The 15000-nt window shown below is 56.3% G+C and overlaps 1 protein-coding gene across 10 annotated transcripts in view; it reads right to left on the minus strand.

Annotated features, from left to right (window-relative positions):
* The window catches only part of mast2 (microtubule associated serine/threonine kinase 2), a 137769-nt gene that overhangs the window by 12238 nt on the left and 110531 nt on the right, over positions 1–15000 (minus strand). For 5 of the 10 annotated variants that reach the window (XM_035412408.1, XM_035412407.1, XM_035412416.1 and 2 more), the window contains 15 exons: positions 14102–14177; positions 13341–13361; positions 11363–11441; positions 10647–10801; positions 7386–7461; positions 6896–7105; positions 4176–4277; positions 2925–3057; positions 2541–2608; positions 2160–2257; positions 1840–2048; positions 1422–1560; positions 1039–1171; positions 627–792; positions 1–55 (listed from right to left, as the gene is read on the minus strand). The exon at positions 1–55 is cut by the window's left edge and continues 47 nt beyond it. In XM_035412408.1, the coding sequence (XP_035268299.1) occupies positions 1–55; positions 627–792; positions 1039–1171; positions 1422–1560; positions 1840–2048; positions 2160–2257; positions 2541–2608; positions 2925–3057; positions 4176–4277; positions 6896–7105; positions 7386–7461; positions 10647–10801; positions 11363–11441; positions 13341–13361; positions 14102–14177 (1720 nt within the window). The remainder of the gene's footprint in view (positions 56–626; positions 793–1038; positions 1172–1421; positions 1561–1839; positions 2049–2159; positions 2258–2540; positions 2609–2924; positions 3058–4175; positions 4278–6895; positions 7106–7385; positions 7462–10646; positions 10802–11362; positions 11442–13340; positions 13362–14101; positions 14178–15000) is intronic. The other 5 variants (XM_035412412.1, XM_035412411.1, XM_035412418.1 and 2 more) reach the window with 2 other exon arrangements.

A 15000-nucleotide genomic window follows, 5' to 3' on the forward strand; every position in this document is an offset into this window, starting at 1 on the left:
AGGTCCTGGGCGTCGAGGGGCAGCGCCTCCTCCTCCTCGGGCCAGATGATCTCGTCTGCGGAGAGCACAGCAGGCTCAGCGTGTGACCACACACACACACACACACACACACACACACACACACACACACTCAGCAAGGGTCAAGCTAAACCTATTTATCCTCTGCATTACTAGTGCTTACATTACTAGTGTTTACCCCACACCTGTAAACACTACTGCACGTGCGTATCTCTGTCCTGTCCTCTCACCAGGCTTTCCTCCTGGGGGGCAAATTCTTTTTAAAAATGGCGCATGTGGGCCAGACCACCTTCCAAATAACATTAATTCAAAAATGTATGAGTAAGATCTGCTGTACGTGTGTAAACAAAGCAGCGTCCTTCATAAAATATGTATGCAGATGCAGACGCATATGCTGTCACTTGGGAGATGTGTGCTGACTGTGCGGATGAGGAGTCATCACATAGTCACAGCTCACTTGGTCATGTGACCTGTGTTGACCAGGCTAGTTTTCCTTTCCCAGTAACTGAAGGGCTGAGAGTAAAAGTCTGTGGGGGGGGGGGGGGGGGGCGTGTTTGGCCCCGGCTCCCCCCCCCGTTGGGGTCAGGCGTTTCGGCGGCAGGACTGACCGCTGATGACCTGTCCGAAGAGCTCCTCGGGCGTGTCCCCAAAGAAGGGCGCGCAGCCCACCAGGAACTCGTACAGGATGACCCCCATGGCCCACCAGTCCACCGGCTTGCCGTAGCCCTGCCGCAGGATCACCTCCGGGGCGATGTACTCCGGCGTGCCGCACACCTGGCCGCACACAGCACAGAGGGGGCGGGGCTCAAATACGCACCAAAGGGATTGGACGTCGGGGGGGGCTAAGGAAAAGGGGCTGGAGAGGAGGGGAGGGGCGGGGCTCAAACCGCGCCGCGGGATTGGACGCTGGGGTGAAGGAAAAGGGGCTGGAGGAGAGGGGAGGGGCGGGACTCAAACCACGCCGCGGGATTGGATGCCGGGGCGAAGGAAAAGGAGCCGGAGTAGAGGGGCGGGGCTTACCTGCTTGTCCAGGAACTCGCGCGTGTCCTTCTCGATGTGCCCCTCGTACAGGTTGGTAGTCAGGCTCATCAGCCCGATCTTAGAGAGCCCGAAATCTGTCAGCTTGATGTGTCCCATCGAGGTGATCAGAAGACTGTGAGACAGAGAACGCAGACAACATGTAAATGCTGTCTAAAGAAAAGAACCAGATCTGTAAAAATTTTCATTTAGTAATTAAACTGAAATTACTACAAAATTGAAATGGCAGAACACTCGAGGACAATATTTGGAGTTGGTAACCCTGTGACAAACAGCCAGCAGAGACCTGTCCACTCACGTGCGTGTGTGTGTGTGTGTGTGTGTGTGCAGGTGTTCCAATACTGGGGCAGTGTGGGGACTCTTACTTGTCAGGTTTGAGGTCTCTGTGAACGATGCCATAGTTGTGCAGGTACTCCAGAGCCAGGACTGTCTCAGCGAAGTACATGCGTGCCAACTCCAGAGGCAGGGCCCTGATGTTCTTCAGAAGAGTGGCACAGTCTCCACCTGCAAGGGAAAGCCAGCCCATTGGCCACAGGGTCTCACCACAACATTCCCACAGATACCATTAAACCTAGTTACCCCTTAAAGGAAGAGCCAGGTCTCTACAAGTTCATTTTTCACTTAAAATTACCGAACAAAATGAAGCACGACTGGAAAAATGCAATGCAAATGTAAAAAATACAAGCAAGCTATTCCACAGACCGAGCCTTGGTGTCATCTTGACAGAATATCGCGTGCAATAAAGTTTTGCGGGGTTTTTGTATTCGGCCCTCTGACACTCACCTTCCACGTACTCCATGACCATGCAGAGGTGGCGGCGCGTCTCGAAGGAGCAGAACATGCTGACCACGAAGGGGTTCTCGGCGAAGGTGAGGATGTCGCGCTCCACGAAGGCCTGCTGGATCTGGTTCCTCAGGATCAGGTTCTGCTTGTTGATCTTCTTCATGGCGAAGCGCTGCCGGGTCTCCTTGTGGCGCACCAGGAACACCGCCCTGCGGGGGGGGGGGGGGGGGGGGGGGGAGCATCAGTTAAACCGTATCTAACCGCGGTGGAGCTCTGTCCCACACGCAGGGGGTACAGAATCGGGGCTCAGGCTGCCTCACCCGTAGGCCCCGTTGCTGATCAGCTTGATGTTCTCAAAGTCCTCCTCCCGCGGGGTCTTGGGCTTGGGCTGGGTGGGCTGCACTGTGGCACCGCGACTCTGGAGGGTGGCAGGGTGCAGGGACAGGGAGGCAGTGTGTTACAGACAATACATAACATGCTGATATACATCAGCACTGCATCTCACATCCACACTGGTATATATCAGCACTGCAGCTCACATCCACACTGGTATATATCAGCCCGACTCACATCCACACTGGTATATAACAGCACTGTAGCTCACATCCATACTGGTATATATCACAACTGGCCCCACATCCACACAGGTATAAATCAGTACTGTACCCACATCCACACAGGTATAAATCAGCCAGACTCACATCCACAGAGTCGTCTGTTTCCGGGGTGTCTGGGTTGCCGCTGTCGTAGCTGCTCAGCTGGGCCATTTCTGCAGGGAGACAGAGCGGCGAGAGTGAGAGGCCTGACCTGAGCTCCCAGCACACGGCCAATCACAAGACAAGCCTGACCTGAGCGCCCAGCACACGGCCAATCAGGAGACAGCAAAGGGCTGCAGGCTCACAGAGACTGGCCTCTGGCTGGGACAGGAGACATGCTGTACAGAAATCTGCCCACACTGTTAGGGTTACAGCACTAAGAGCTCTCCTGCACTGGAGAGAGGGTCTAAACCTGTGGACCCAGCGGAGAGAGCACCCCATCTCTGCTCTGCCAGGGGGCTGGGGGCCGCGCCCCTGCCACAGACTCACCCTCCAGGGGATCCCGCGTGAGCCCCAGCTGGCTGATGATGTAGCGCGGGATGTCCGACTTGATGCCCTGGCCCTCTTTGGCATGGCCCTCCGCGGCTTCCAGCAGGTGGTAGAACTCCTCCGGGTCGAACTCCTGCAGGACGGGGAGGAGGGGGGGGAGGGAGTGGAGCTCAGGGTCAGGCAGGAAGAGGACGGGTCGAGACGAAGCTCGTTCAGCGACGTCCGCTAAAGCTAGCTAACTGCGCTGCCCGCAGCTTCGCCGTTCATATACAACTTCCCTTAACGAACGTCCTCGGGGCTCAGTGACTTAGCGCCGGCCACAGCAAACGGCAGAGCAGGAACAGCATTCCCTTCAAATATAGCCGGGCCTGGGACATCGAACCTGAGCTCAGCTAGCTTAGCCTGCTACTGCAGACAAAGGCTTTCGGCCTCCTCTCTCTCCCAGCTCCACATCTGCCACGCTTTCTCTGCACGGTGTCTCACCGCTGCCATCAGTCAACATTACAGATGAGGGGGTACACCCTAGTGAGGACCCCCGCCCTGTGTGGAGGAGGGGGGCGGTGGTGGTGGTGGGGGGGGGGGGGGGGGGTGTAATGAAGCATGGTGTGACAGAGCGAGAGCCGCAGTGTGTAGGGGGGTGATTGAGAACGAGGCGGGGGGGGAGGGGGGGAGGATAAATTCGGCGCTGCAGTACTGCTAGCATGCAGGCGCAGCAGCTGTGACGCTAGGCTACGGTAATTAAGAGAGCTCCGCCATTTCTCAACTGCGAGGCTCTGTTCCCACATGTAAATCTCCCCCACTCCGAACGCGGGCCCATTACCATTCGTTTCCTGGGCGACAGCCTTACCCAGAGTGCACGAGGCTGATATGATCTACTGAGCGCTCGGAACATTCACTCTGAATAAAAGTTCATTATTTTACAATATATCTCCACCCTTCACCCTCTCGTATTTAGCTTCCCCTCTGCTGATTGGATGAGAGCCAGTTGGGCCCTGATAGGGTGGACCAATAATCACTCCACCGTGAATAAATATGGACTGATCCCCACCCCAGCCCACAATCACAAACCTCACTATTAAATACTGACTGATCCCCACCAACAATCCCAAACCTCACAATAATGGACTAGTCGCCACCAAGAACACCAAATCTCACAAGCATATACAAACTGATCCCCCCCAACAACTTACAGCCTCACAATCAAACATTCACTCATCCCCCGCAATCAATCCCAGAGCTCCCGTCTCTCACCAGGCACTCCAGCAGCCGCGCGGGCCGAGCGATGACGATCATCAGCTTCCTCACCAGCTGGGTGACGAAGGCCACCTCCGCGCTCTCCGACCGCTCGTGAGCCTGAATGGGAGCAGCGACCCAGAGAGCAGCGTTAGAGACGACACTGATCTGTGACGGCCTGGGCCGCTCCCAAGGCCCAGCATGCACTGCCAGCGAGGGAAAAAAGAACTACCAAACATCATCGCATCAGCACAAAGGTAGGGTAAGCTTTTATACTGCTGCAGCACTGCTGCTCACTGCCATTCTGACCTGCGGTAGGAATGAAGCTGGAGGATGACATCACAGCAGAATTCAGCGCTGGAGAGCTACAGCAGCTCTATATGCCCTGTCAATCATTATTACTAGCATTCTCCAAAAGGACTCCCTGTTTCTATAACAACAACACATGTTGTGTGTGGGTATGTGTGTGTGCATGCGTGCGTATGTGTGTGTGTGTGTGTGCATGCGTGTGTGTGTGTGAGTATGTGTGTGTGAGTGTGTGCGTGCGTGTGTGAGTATGTGTGTGTGTGCGCATGCTTGCATGTGTGTGAGAGTGTGTGTATGTGCATGCGTGCGTATGTGTGTGAGAGTGTGTGTATGTGCATGCGTGCGTGTATGTGAGTATGTGTGTGTGTGCATGTATGTGCTTGAAACACCCCACTGAAACACATGGCGATCCAGAGCCTTAGAGCGTAGCAGAGAGCGTGTGGGAGGTTCATAAATAACAGGGCAGACAGGTCTGCTAATAGAAATATCCCAGAATGACAGGGTGCCCCGGGGTTGTAATCAGCTGCTGAATAATTTACGGAGGTAATGAAACCCTCAGAGGGGCGCGGGGGCGGGAGGCAGGGGTGCTCCCGGACGGGACGGGACAGGACGGGACGGGAGCGTCACGGTGGCCAGCCTGACGAGCGACGTGGCTAATTGGGCGGGCGACGGCGCGGACGTCCCGCTGACGAGCGGAGCTGAGCTGAGCTGGCGCTCCGGCCCGGCGTGGCCAGGTGCGCCAAACCCCTCCCCCCTGGATCTCTGCCCCGGCTCCCGCCAGGGAGGGGGGGGGTGGCGGGGAAGTCATGAATACGGAGTGACCGCCCGGCGAGGTCACAGATTGGCCCCGGTGGCTGCTAATGGCGGCGCGGCGGGGGGGGGGGGGGGGTCTCGCTTACAGACCCCCGCCCCTCACCCCGAGTCGCGGGCGTTGGACATGCAGACGGTTCGCGCACTGCATCGCTGGCGACTGCACGCAAGCACGATACTCACTGGACCGCACGCACAGAAACACAGCGCGTACACACACCGCGCCTGGACCTGCCTTTAACATTCACCACATAAAGACACAGCACCACAGACCACACCAAGCCAAAGCTTCCCGTAAAACAAAACCGAGGAACCAATTTCTCATTTCTCCTCATCATAACAAATATTTTAATAGCCGACCCCTATAAAAGAATGCGGATATGACCCACATGAACAAGAACATAAATCTCTACCTGAGCCCACAGGCGGCAGTGTGAGCCTGATCTACGCAGGGTCTGTGTGAAGCTCAGAGAGAAAGCAGGCAGAGGGAACTCAACTGGTAAAGCCTCATCGATGAAGGCGCTCCACGTGCCGTTCTCCAGGACGCGATGAAGAATCTCCTCTTCCTCCAGCCTCCTCTGCCACGACGTGTGGGACATCTTTCCGAAAAAAGGCTCCGCTTATCCCCCCGCGCGACCCCCGCGTTGCCACGGTTTCACCGCCTCGCCGCGCGCGCCGTTAGCGTCTGAGCTTCGCCAGGTCTGCCGCTAATTAGCATTCCCCCGGTGATGTCATCGTCCTCGCTCCGCATTCGGCATCGCGCCGTCTGACTGGCCAGAGCCCCGCGCCGCGCCGCCGAGATTCTAACCGGAGTCGCTGGTGGGACCGTTTAAACAATCGCCCGCCCCCCCCCTCGCCAAAAACGAAACAGACAGCGAACACGCTCGCCGCCCCTCCCCTCTCCCCTCCCCGCGCCCGCCCCTCCCTCCCTGCAGGCTGGCTCAGAGACTCATCCGTCACTAACAGTGAGCGCTGGGGCATGAAATTAAAATCAGGAGCCCCCCCCTCCTGACTCCAGGGACGCGGAGGGGGCCGGTGGGATGTGGAGGGGGCCGGTGGGAGCAGTAACGGGGGCCCGGAGCCCCCCAGGCACTGTAATTGAGCTAATACAGACACGCAGAGCCGCCGCTCTGACTAATAGACATGTGACAGGTCTGAAGGAATCCGCTCTGCGTCGAGTCGGGTGCGCGAGGGAAAGCCCTTTCCCAAATCGCCGTGGTGCCGACGTGCGGACCACCAGGGGAGCGGGACGGGCCAAGCACGGTCGAGCACGGCTTTTATAGCAAACATTTTACGAGCAAAATGTGTGGATGTTCCTCCAGCAGAATTTCAATTAACCAACCACTATATGTATGTAGGACTGAGGTAAGCGTGTTCAGTTGACCTAAATGGTGACTACGCTCCACACGTCAATGCTGACAGCAGTGTGCCACCTACTGTACAACTCCTATACCTACAACACCTATAAATCACATTAAATCAGACTCAACACCGTCAGCACAGCTTGTGAGAACATGGCTGACTGCTTTAACACCCGGACCCTGCTAGCGGAGCGCGGTTAGCGTCTCTCCCCTAAAGCCCGGCCCTCCCCCGGGCGCGGGCCCTCCCCCTGGGGCACTCACGTCCTGCAGCAGCTTCTCCAGGTTCTCCTGCAGCTCGTAGAAGTAGCGGGAGGTGATGAGGCCCTCGCGGGACTTGTCCAGGCAGTCGCGGGACAGCTCGATCACCTGGTGGTGGATGAAGCTCAGCACCCCGTCGGCCAGCGGCATCACCTTCTCCGGCATGGAGGAGGCCAGGAAGTCCGCCAGGCGCTCCTCCATCTGAGCCGTCGCCTGGGCGGGGAGGGGGATGAAGGGAGGGAGGGTCATCGACAGAACTGACCACACTGAGAACATCTACACATCACCGGTGGAGCTGGATGTGGACCAGATGTGGACCAACTTTTCAATGAAAGGACTGCTACAGTCTGCCATAAATGAATAAAACTCGATCTCAACCATCAACCTTCCTCTGAAATTCTCCCATAACAACTCAGACATCCCATAAAGCAGCTGACGATGGCGCCAGACGGTAGCGGTAGTGAGGTAAATGATGTGTGCTGCTGGGACTCACCTTGGGGAAGCGCTCTTTGTAGACATGGTTCATCATGACGATCTCGTGGTCGAAGGAGATGGGCGAGCGGCCGGGGCTGCAACACACAGCACAGGGGACACGGCGGTGAGGCGGGCGGCCCGGGGGGGGGGGCCCAATCAGGCCCTGCGCCGCGGCGGCACCTGACAGCTCTTAACACGGAGCGCCCTGAGAGAGCTGACCACGCGCACGGGGGGGGGGGGGGGTCACCCCACATTCGTCAGGATCGGGGGGGGGGGGGGGGGGGAGACAGCCGATGATCCGGTCACACGCTCACCATCTGCTCTCTGAAACCCGGGGACTTTCCAGAGGAGGCCTGAGGACCACGTCATTGGCTCAGAACTGATTTGATGCGTCTGAAGAGGCGGGAAAGGTCAGCGCTTACAGGCCAGGGCTGTATGCCTGTCACCCAATCACACGATCTTCAGGCCGGGGCTGTACCCCTCTGTCACCCAACTGCAAGGTCTTCAGGCCGGGGCTGTACGCCTGTCACCCAACCGCAAGGTCTTCAGGTCAGGGCTGTACCCCTCTGTCACCCAACTGCACAGTCTTCAGGCCAGGGCTGTACGCCTGTCACCCAATCACATGGTCTTCAGGCCGGGGCTGTATGCCTCTGGAACCCAATCACACGGTCTTCAGTGGACGACCTTCACCCTCAATCTCATCAAACGGCATCTCTGAAGGGCGGCCAGCCAGGATGGGGTCCTCCGAATGAAACAAGGAGGACCTACAGGCTCCCGCGCGCAGAGTCGACACAGACGATGATGTCACAGAGGGTGCCTGATGTTTGCGCAGCGTGTCCGGTGTGGGGGCTGGGGCGGAAACGAAGGGGGATTCTGGGGGAGGACGGCCCCAGTGGCATCATCACCAGCGCAGAGACAGATGTGCCCGGCTGAGTCACACGGGCTGAGGCCCACGTGTGACTGGCCAATGAGGTAATGCATGAGGTCATCCCCCAACAGCCAGAAAAAAAAACCATTACCTTCCTAATTGACTGGGGGCAGACAGAACGCGAGGCATTATATGTCAACTTCACGGCTGCGGTCTTCATCACACACACACACACACACACACACGCACACACAGACTCTCTCCCTCACACACACACACACACACACACACACACACACACACACAGACCCTTTCTCTCTCTCACACACACAGGCATGTGTGCACGCACGCACAGACAGACTCTCTCTCTCTCACACACACACACAGTCCTTCTCTCTCACACACACACACACACACACACACACAGTCCTCTCTCTCACACACACACACACACACACTCGCTATGCATGTGCCAATCACCAACCAGTTTGACAGAAAGGCTGACAGCCAGCAGGGAGACAGCATCAATGTGCAAATTCCTCCTTTCTCCAGCATTCTCAAACATCACTTTAATAAAAATGAAAAACCTCTAATCAAACCAATGAAAAGGTCGGCTCTGACAGAGATTGATTCATTGCCCGAGGCAGACTCAAAAGATGTCAAATTAGAAAAAGACTGATTGCACCTCTATCCATTAGAGAAAGATGTGCAAGGATTTCGCAGAGTGATAACACACTGAATTCAAACAAAGGGCAATCTGAGAGTTCAATACACTTTTGTGGGAAGAGAAATTCCTAATAAAAAAATGACCATGAAGCATTTTTTTAAATCTCCCCAGTGTTTCAGCAAACACGTCTTTAACAGCAGGTAAATGGAGGACTTCTTAACCTGCATGGCTGTGTCCCTCCCCCAGCGAAGCACGTTAAAATACATTATGTGTGGAGCGACAGGCTGATAGCCCATACCCCTCAGCTCTCTGTGATTATTAGCCACTGCAGTAGTGTGTGTGCGTTTGTGTGTGTGAGTGTGTGTGTCAGTGTGTGTGTGTGTGTGTGTGCAGTAGCATGTGTGTTCCTGTCAGTGCGTGTCTGTGCAGTAGTGTGTGTGCGAGTGTATTTTTTTGTATTTGTGTGCTTCTTCCTGTATATTGTGTATGAACGATGTGTACGCATGTGAACTGTGTGTGTGCATACGGTATGCATACGAGGGTATATGTGTGCATGTTGTAAAGGATTCATCCGTGTGCATGTGTGTGTCTCCTTCTGTGGTCACCCTAAACAGCGAATGAGAAGCCCTACTGCTTATGGGCAGCCCCTCTCATCAGCCGTCCCTGTAAATAACAGAGCGGTCCCGCGCACAGCAGGGCCGGCAGCTCCGGCTGCGTCGCCGCGGCGACGGCGGAGGCAGCTGGGGAAATTACGGGCCTAACTGACTGTGACAGAGGAGCCGGCCTGCGCGGGGGGGTCGTAAACACACACACACACACACAGACACACACACTCACACACTCACACATTCACACACTCACACACTCACACACACCGTCCCCACCCTCGCCCACCGCCACCCCAGTGCCATCAGAGCCGAAATTACATGGATAATTGATTCGTTGAGCGGAGCCCGGTTTGGGCTGTCACACCGAGCCCTGACCACCGCTGGGGACCGGGGGGGGGGGCGCGGGGGGGCGGAGCACACACGTGTTCCGGCGTCCGTACAGTCGAGAGAGGCTCACTCAGTACCCGCGCGAGCGAGCGGACCGCCCGCCAGCGTCTCAAACTCTGATTGGGCCAGACACGGCAAAGCGCTGTAATGAGTCACTCACAGCTCAGAGGCATCACATTATCCGCTCCAAAGATAAACAAAGACCAACGAGACAGCAAAAACAGCAGTTTGATGGAGCAGAGAGCCCGTCACAGTCACTCAGAACATCCAGCCCTGTCCTCCCAGGACGGGCCTGACCTTTCAATCCCCGTCAGACCTGAAGGTCAGCACGTCACTGCAGGCTGGCGGAGGAACAGAGACGTCCGAGACGCTGATCTGTCTGAGGGGAGCCTGCTCTGATGCCTCGGTGTGAGAGATGAGGGGGAGGGGGAGGGGCCTGAGGCTGCGGGAGCGAGGCCGCGGTGGAGAGGAAACGAGGGGGCGGGGCTACATGGGAGGGGGCGGGGCGACATGAGAGGGGGCGGGGTGACAGGAGAGGGGGCGGAGCGACAGGAGAGGGGGCGGGTGACAGGAGAGGGGGCAGGGGTGACAGCAGAGGGGGCGGGGTGACAGGAGAGGGGGCGGAGCGACAGGAGGGGGGCAGGGCGACAGGAGGGGGGCAGGGCGACAGCAGAGGGGGCAGGGGCGACAGAAGAGGGGGCGGAGCTACATGAGAGGGGGCGGGGCGACAGCAGAGGGGGCGGGGCTGACCTGAGGCTGCGGGAGCGCGGGCGCATGGCGGGCGAGCGGCGGCCCTCCTCGTCCGTGATGCTCTCGGAGCTGAAGTGCTTGGTGAGGAAGTGCAGCTCGTCGGCCGTGGGCTGGAACGGCAGCTGGTGCAGCTTCTCCTGGGATGAACATGATGACTGTGAGAAGCAGAGAGGGAGGGATTACAAGGGTAGAAGAAGGCCGAGCGCGAGGGAGGGGGGCGGGGGGGGGCGTGTGACAGTACCCTAGGGAGTCACTGTGACCTAGACCTGGACCGCTGGACCCCTGTCCAAACCCCTACACTCCAAGGCAAATGGACCTGTCCTCAAACCGGCCTAGACAGCATCCAAGGCACAAGAGCCTTTGTTCCCGTTCACTGCCAATGCCAGCGCACTTCCAGTGGCTGCTCAGCTCTTGACTCAGGTACGCGACCTTCATGCACAACGTGAATGACATTTCAGCTCTCACTGACAACTCCCTCAGCACTGACACGTCCGTGATCTGCACAAGCACCACAGCCCTCCACTGCTTCACTCCACAAGAATGTACACACTGCATTCAATAGCACTACAGAGAAAAATGTCTCCAAATACCGTCTGTGATAAACGTATCGTCTCCCTTTTCCCCAGAACACTAAATATGCCGTGAGTTACACAGCCAGGGCCAGGTTTTGACGGTGCCGGCAATGGTAAGACAGGTGTCTGGTGTTAATGGCTCACCGAGACTGTGGAGCTGGGCGTGTTGGTGCCATATCCAGAGGAGGGCAGGGAGGCCAAGGACCAGCGCCGGCCATCAGTCCTGAGAGAGAGAGAGAGGGAGGGAGGGAGAGAGAGAGAGAGAGAGGGGGTGGGAGAGGGGAGGGAGAGAGAGAGAGAGGGGGAGGGAGAGAGAGAGAGGGAGGGAGAGGGGAGGGAGGGAGGGAGAGAGAGAGAGAGAGAGAGAAGGGGGGGAGAGGGGAGGGAGGGAGGGAGAGAGAGAGAGAGAGAGAGAGGGAGAGGGGAGGGAGGGAGGGAGGGAGAGAGAGAGAGGGAGGGAGAGAGAGAGGGAGAGAGGGAGAGAGGGAGGGAGGGAGGGAGAGAGAGAGAGAGAGAGGGGAGGGAGAGAAAGAGGGAGGGAGAGAGAGGGGGAGAGAGAGAGGGAGGGAGGGAGAGGGAGGGAGAGAGGGAGAGAGAGAGAGAGAGAGAGAGAGAGAGGGGAGGGAGAGAGAGAGAGAGAGGGGAGGGAGAGAGAGAGAGAGAGAGAGGGGGTGGGAGGGAGGGAGAAAGAGAGGGGAGGAGGGAGAGAGAGAGAGAGAGAGAGGGGGTGGGAGGGAGGGAGAAAGAGTGGCATAGAGAGAGAGAGTGGGAGAGGGGAGGAAGGGAGAAAGAGAGAAACGGAATGAGAGAAGTCAAACAGCCAGAAGCAGACTGAAGTGGAAAGCACAGCAGTACTGGAGTACAGCACCAGGTTTATAATGGAGCACTGACACCAGTTCATCTGAAAGAGGCAGCATCCCCTCCACTTGAAAACTTTTATCAAAAAAGAATCATTTAAAATAAACATCATCAGCCTTCACTCCTGAGACTCTTCAGTCAGGGTGCTGCTGAAAGCTAGGAGCAGAAATCTCTGTAAACACAGTTAGTCTGGCACAGCCCAGGGGGGGCAGGGAGCCACACCCTACATGTAGACGCACAGTAAACATGTAGACATGCAGCACACTTACAGACACAGTAGAAATGGAGAAACAGCACATGTGTAGACTCATAGCAAGCACGTAGCCACGCGGCACATGTACGCATGCAAACACGTTACAGGCAGGAAACGACACGGCAGGGAAAGCAGGAAACCCCATAATGACACAAAGTCCAGCGACTCCTATGAAGGAACCGAACCAGAGGAGACATGCATCGAGCGCCTTGCGTTCCCTTCACAAACCATGAGGGGGCAGCGTTCACTGGGAAAAGCACATCACCGCCACAACCGAACCCAGCGGCTGCTGATGAGCTCCTTCCCAACGGCAGATCACTGAACCAATCAGAAGGAATCCAGGAACCAATCAACAGGCTGTGGAACGGGTGAGGAGTACGAAGCCTGTGAAATGAGCAGGACTGTCTAATGGCAGGTCCCACGCTCCTGGGAGCTCTGCTAATGACTGTATAACTGTAACGAAGGGGTACGCAATGTTCCTTATCCAGCGCCTAAAGCGGACCGGAGAGAGCTCCTGATGGCTTTAAACAGACGTACGAATACGGACGCGGGTTCTCACCCTACATTTTAATCGCGTTAGACGCAGGAACCGTGACACTTGAGCAGAATCGCGGAGGCATTTCTAACGCTTCAGACGCTGCGCGGAGCTCGCTGTGGAAGCCCCAGAGGAGCCCACAGGAGCACCGCGGCTAACTGCGCTCAGCGTTAGCGGCTAACGTCCTGAATATTAAAGAGAGCTATCCCCATTAAAAAAGCAATCTGTGCCCCCCCCCCCACACCCCCGCTCGGTTCAGAGGGGGGCCGTATGAGCACCGCAACGCGTAGCTGCATTTCAATTACGGTCTACAAAGGCGACATCCGATAGACAGACAAACATGAGCAGCAGTAAGCAGATGCTGTAAGATGTAGACTTTCCAGGTGGGCAGCCATGCAGGGAGGGGGCGGGGGGGGGGGAGGAGGAGGAGGAAGTGAGGTGGTGAGGAGATGATGTGGGGGAGGGGGGGGGGTTACCTGTCTGCCCTGTGCCCGTGACTGTGGGGGAGAGAGGACAGTGTTAGCGCCACGTAGCAACAGTGTGACCTCAGAAATATGAGCCAATCAAACCACCCCTTTCTCTCTCTCTGCCATACAGACGCACAACCCCCCCTCCCCACCAAATGCACACACACACACACACACACACACACGCACGCACACACACACACGCACACGCACACGCACACTGTCACATTTATTTAGTCCGTGAGAAGCACGACGGAACCATTCCATTTCCACACTGACAGGAGAGATTAGCGTCATTGTCACCGACGCGCAGCTACACTTCTGGCCACTGGGTGGCACTAGCGCATCAAAAAACCCGGCTCACTGGGAGCCCTTCAATCCGAAATTCCATTCCGGTCAGAAAAAAAAAAGGTGCTTTATCGCAAAAAACAAAATCGCACCGAGATACTACTTACATCCCTCTCCCATCCAATTTGAATTCAAAAACTTGCAAATCCTTTTTAATCTTTATTGCTTTTAATTACCAGCTCACCCTCCATCAGCCGCAATCAGCATTCATTATTCACAGACACAGGGAGATAAGAGGATCCCAGATAAGATTCCAGCACAGTGAATCCTCTGGAGGTTACTAACAAAAGAGCTCCAATTATATTTTAATAAGGGGAGCAGATCGGTTATTATTCAGGGGGAGATTTCGGAGAGGAGGAGGAGGGCGGTGGAAAAGGTCGGCGTGGGGACGCCGGGCGGCCGTGGCGGCTCGGGGCACTCACCTGCGGGCGGGGACGAAGGAGAAGTGGGCTGCGGCGCTGGGGGAGAAGTTTCGGGGGCTGTCCAGCGGGCTGCTCACTGTGGAGAGAGGAAGGAAGTCTTTACCCCAGCGCGGGACACTGAAGAGCGTATCTAGAGAAAGAGAGCAGCACCCCTCAGATCCACCCCCCTCCCCAAAGAGGAAGGAAGTCTTTACCCCAGCGCGGGACACTGAAGAGCGTATTTAGAGAAAGAGCAGCATCCCTCAGATCCACCCCCCTCCCCAAAGAGGAAGGAAGTCTTTACCCCAGCGCGGGACACTGAAGAGCGTATTTAGAGAAAGAGCAGCATCCCTCAGATCCACCCCCCTCCCCAAAGAGGAAGGAAGTCTTTACCCCAGCGCGGGACACTGAAGAGCGTATCTAGAGAAAGAGCAGCATCCCTCAGACCCCCCCCCCCCCCAAAGAGAAGGCACTGAAGCAGCTTCCTGACTGAGGGAGACAAAACTCATGGTAGTTACAAGAATGGACCGTCCATGTATTTGCCCATAAACCACACCACAAGCACATTCTCACTGCGCACCATATTTGGGTTTTCAATTATCAATTCAATTCAATTTAACTTTATTTCAGACACACAGGTCCATAGCAGTAAGAAAGATAATAAAAGTAAAAGTAATAAAATAAAACACAATACGAAGACAACAACATACATAATTACATTATTTCAGGTAAAAGGATTTTTCAGGATTACAACCAGACAAGATGGGAGCGCTCTGAGGAAATGCCATGAAGGGGAGTGGAGACGCAGCGCCATCCCGATCGAAGCCTCTTATTTAGCAGAGCACGGCCGTCTGAGGCGACCCAAACGAAACCCAAACAGCAGCGGCTCTCTCCAGCTCGTCAGCGCAGAGACGCCCGCG

Source organism: Anguilla anguilla, chromosome 4 (assembly GCF_013347855.1).
Source record: "Anguilla anguilla isolate fAngAng1 chromosome 4, fAngAng1.pri, whole genome shotgun sequence".
Classification (NCBI taxonomy): Eukaryota; Metazoa; Chordata; class Actinopteri; order Anguilliformes; family Anguillidae; genus Anguilla; species Anguilla anguilla.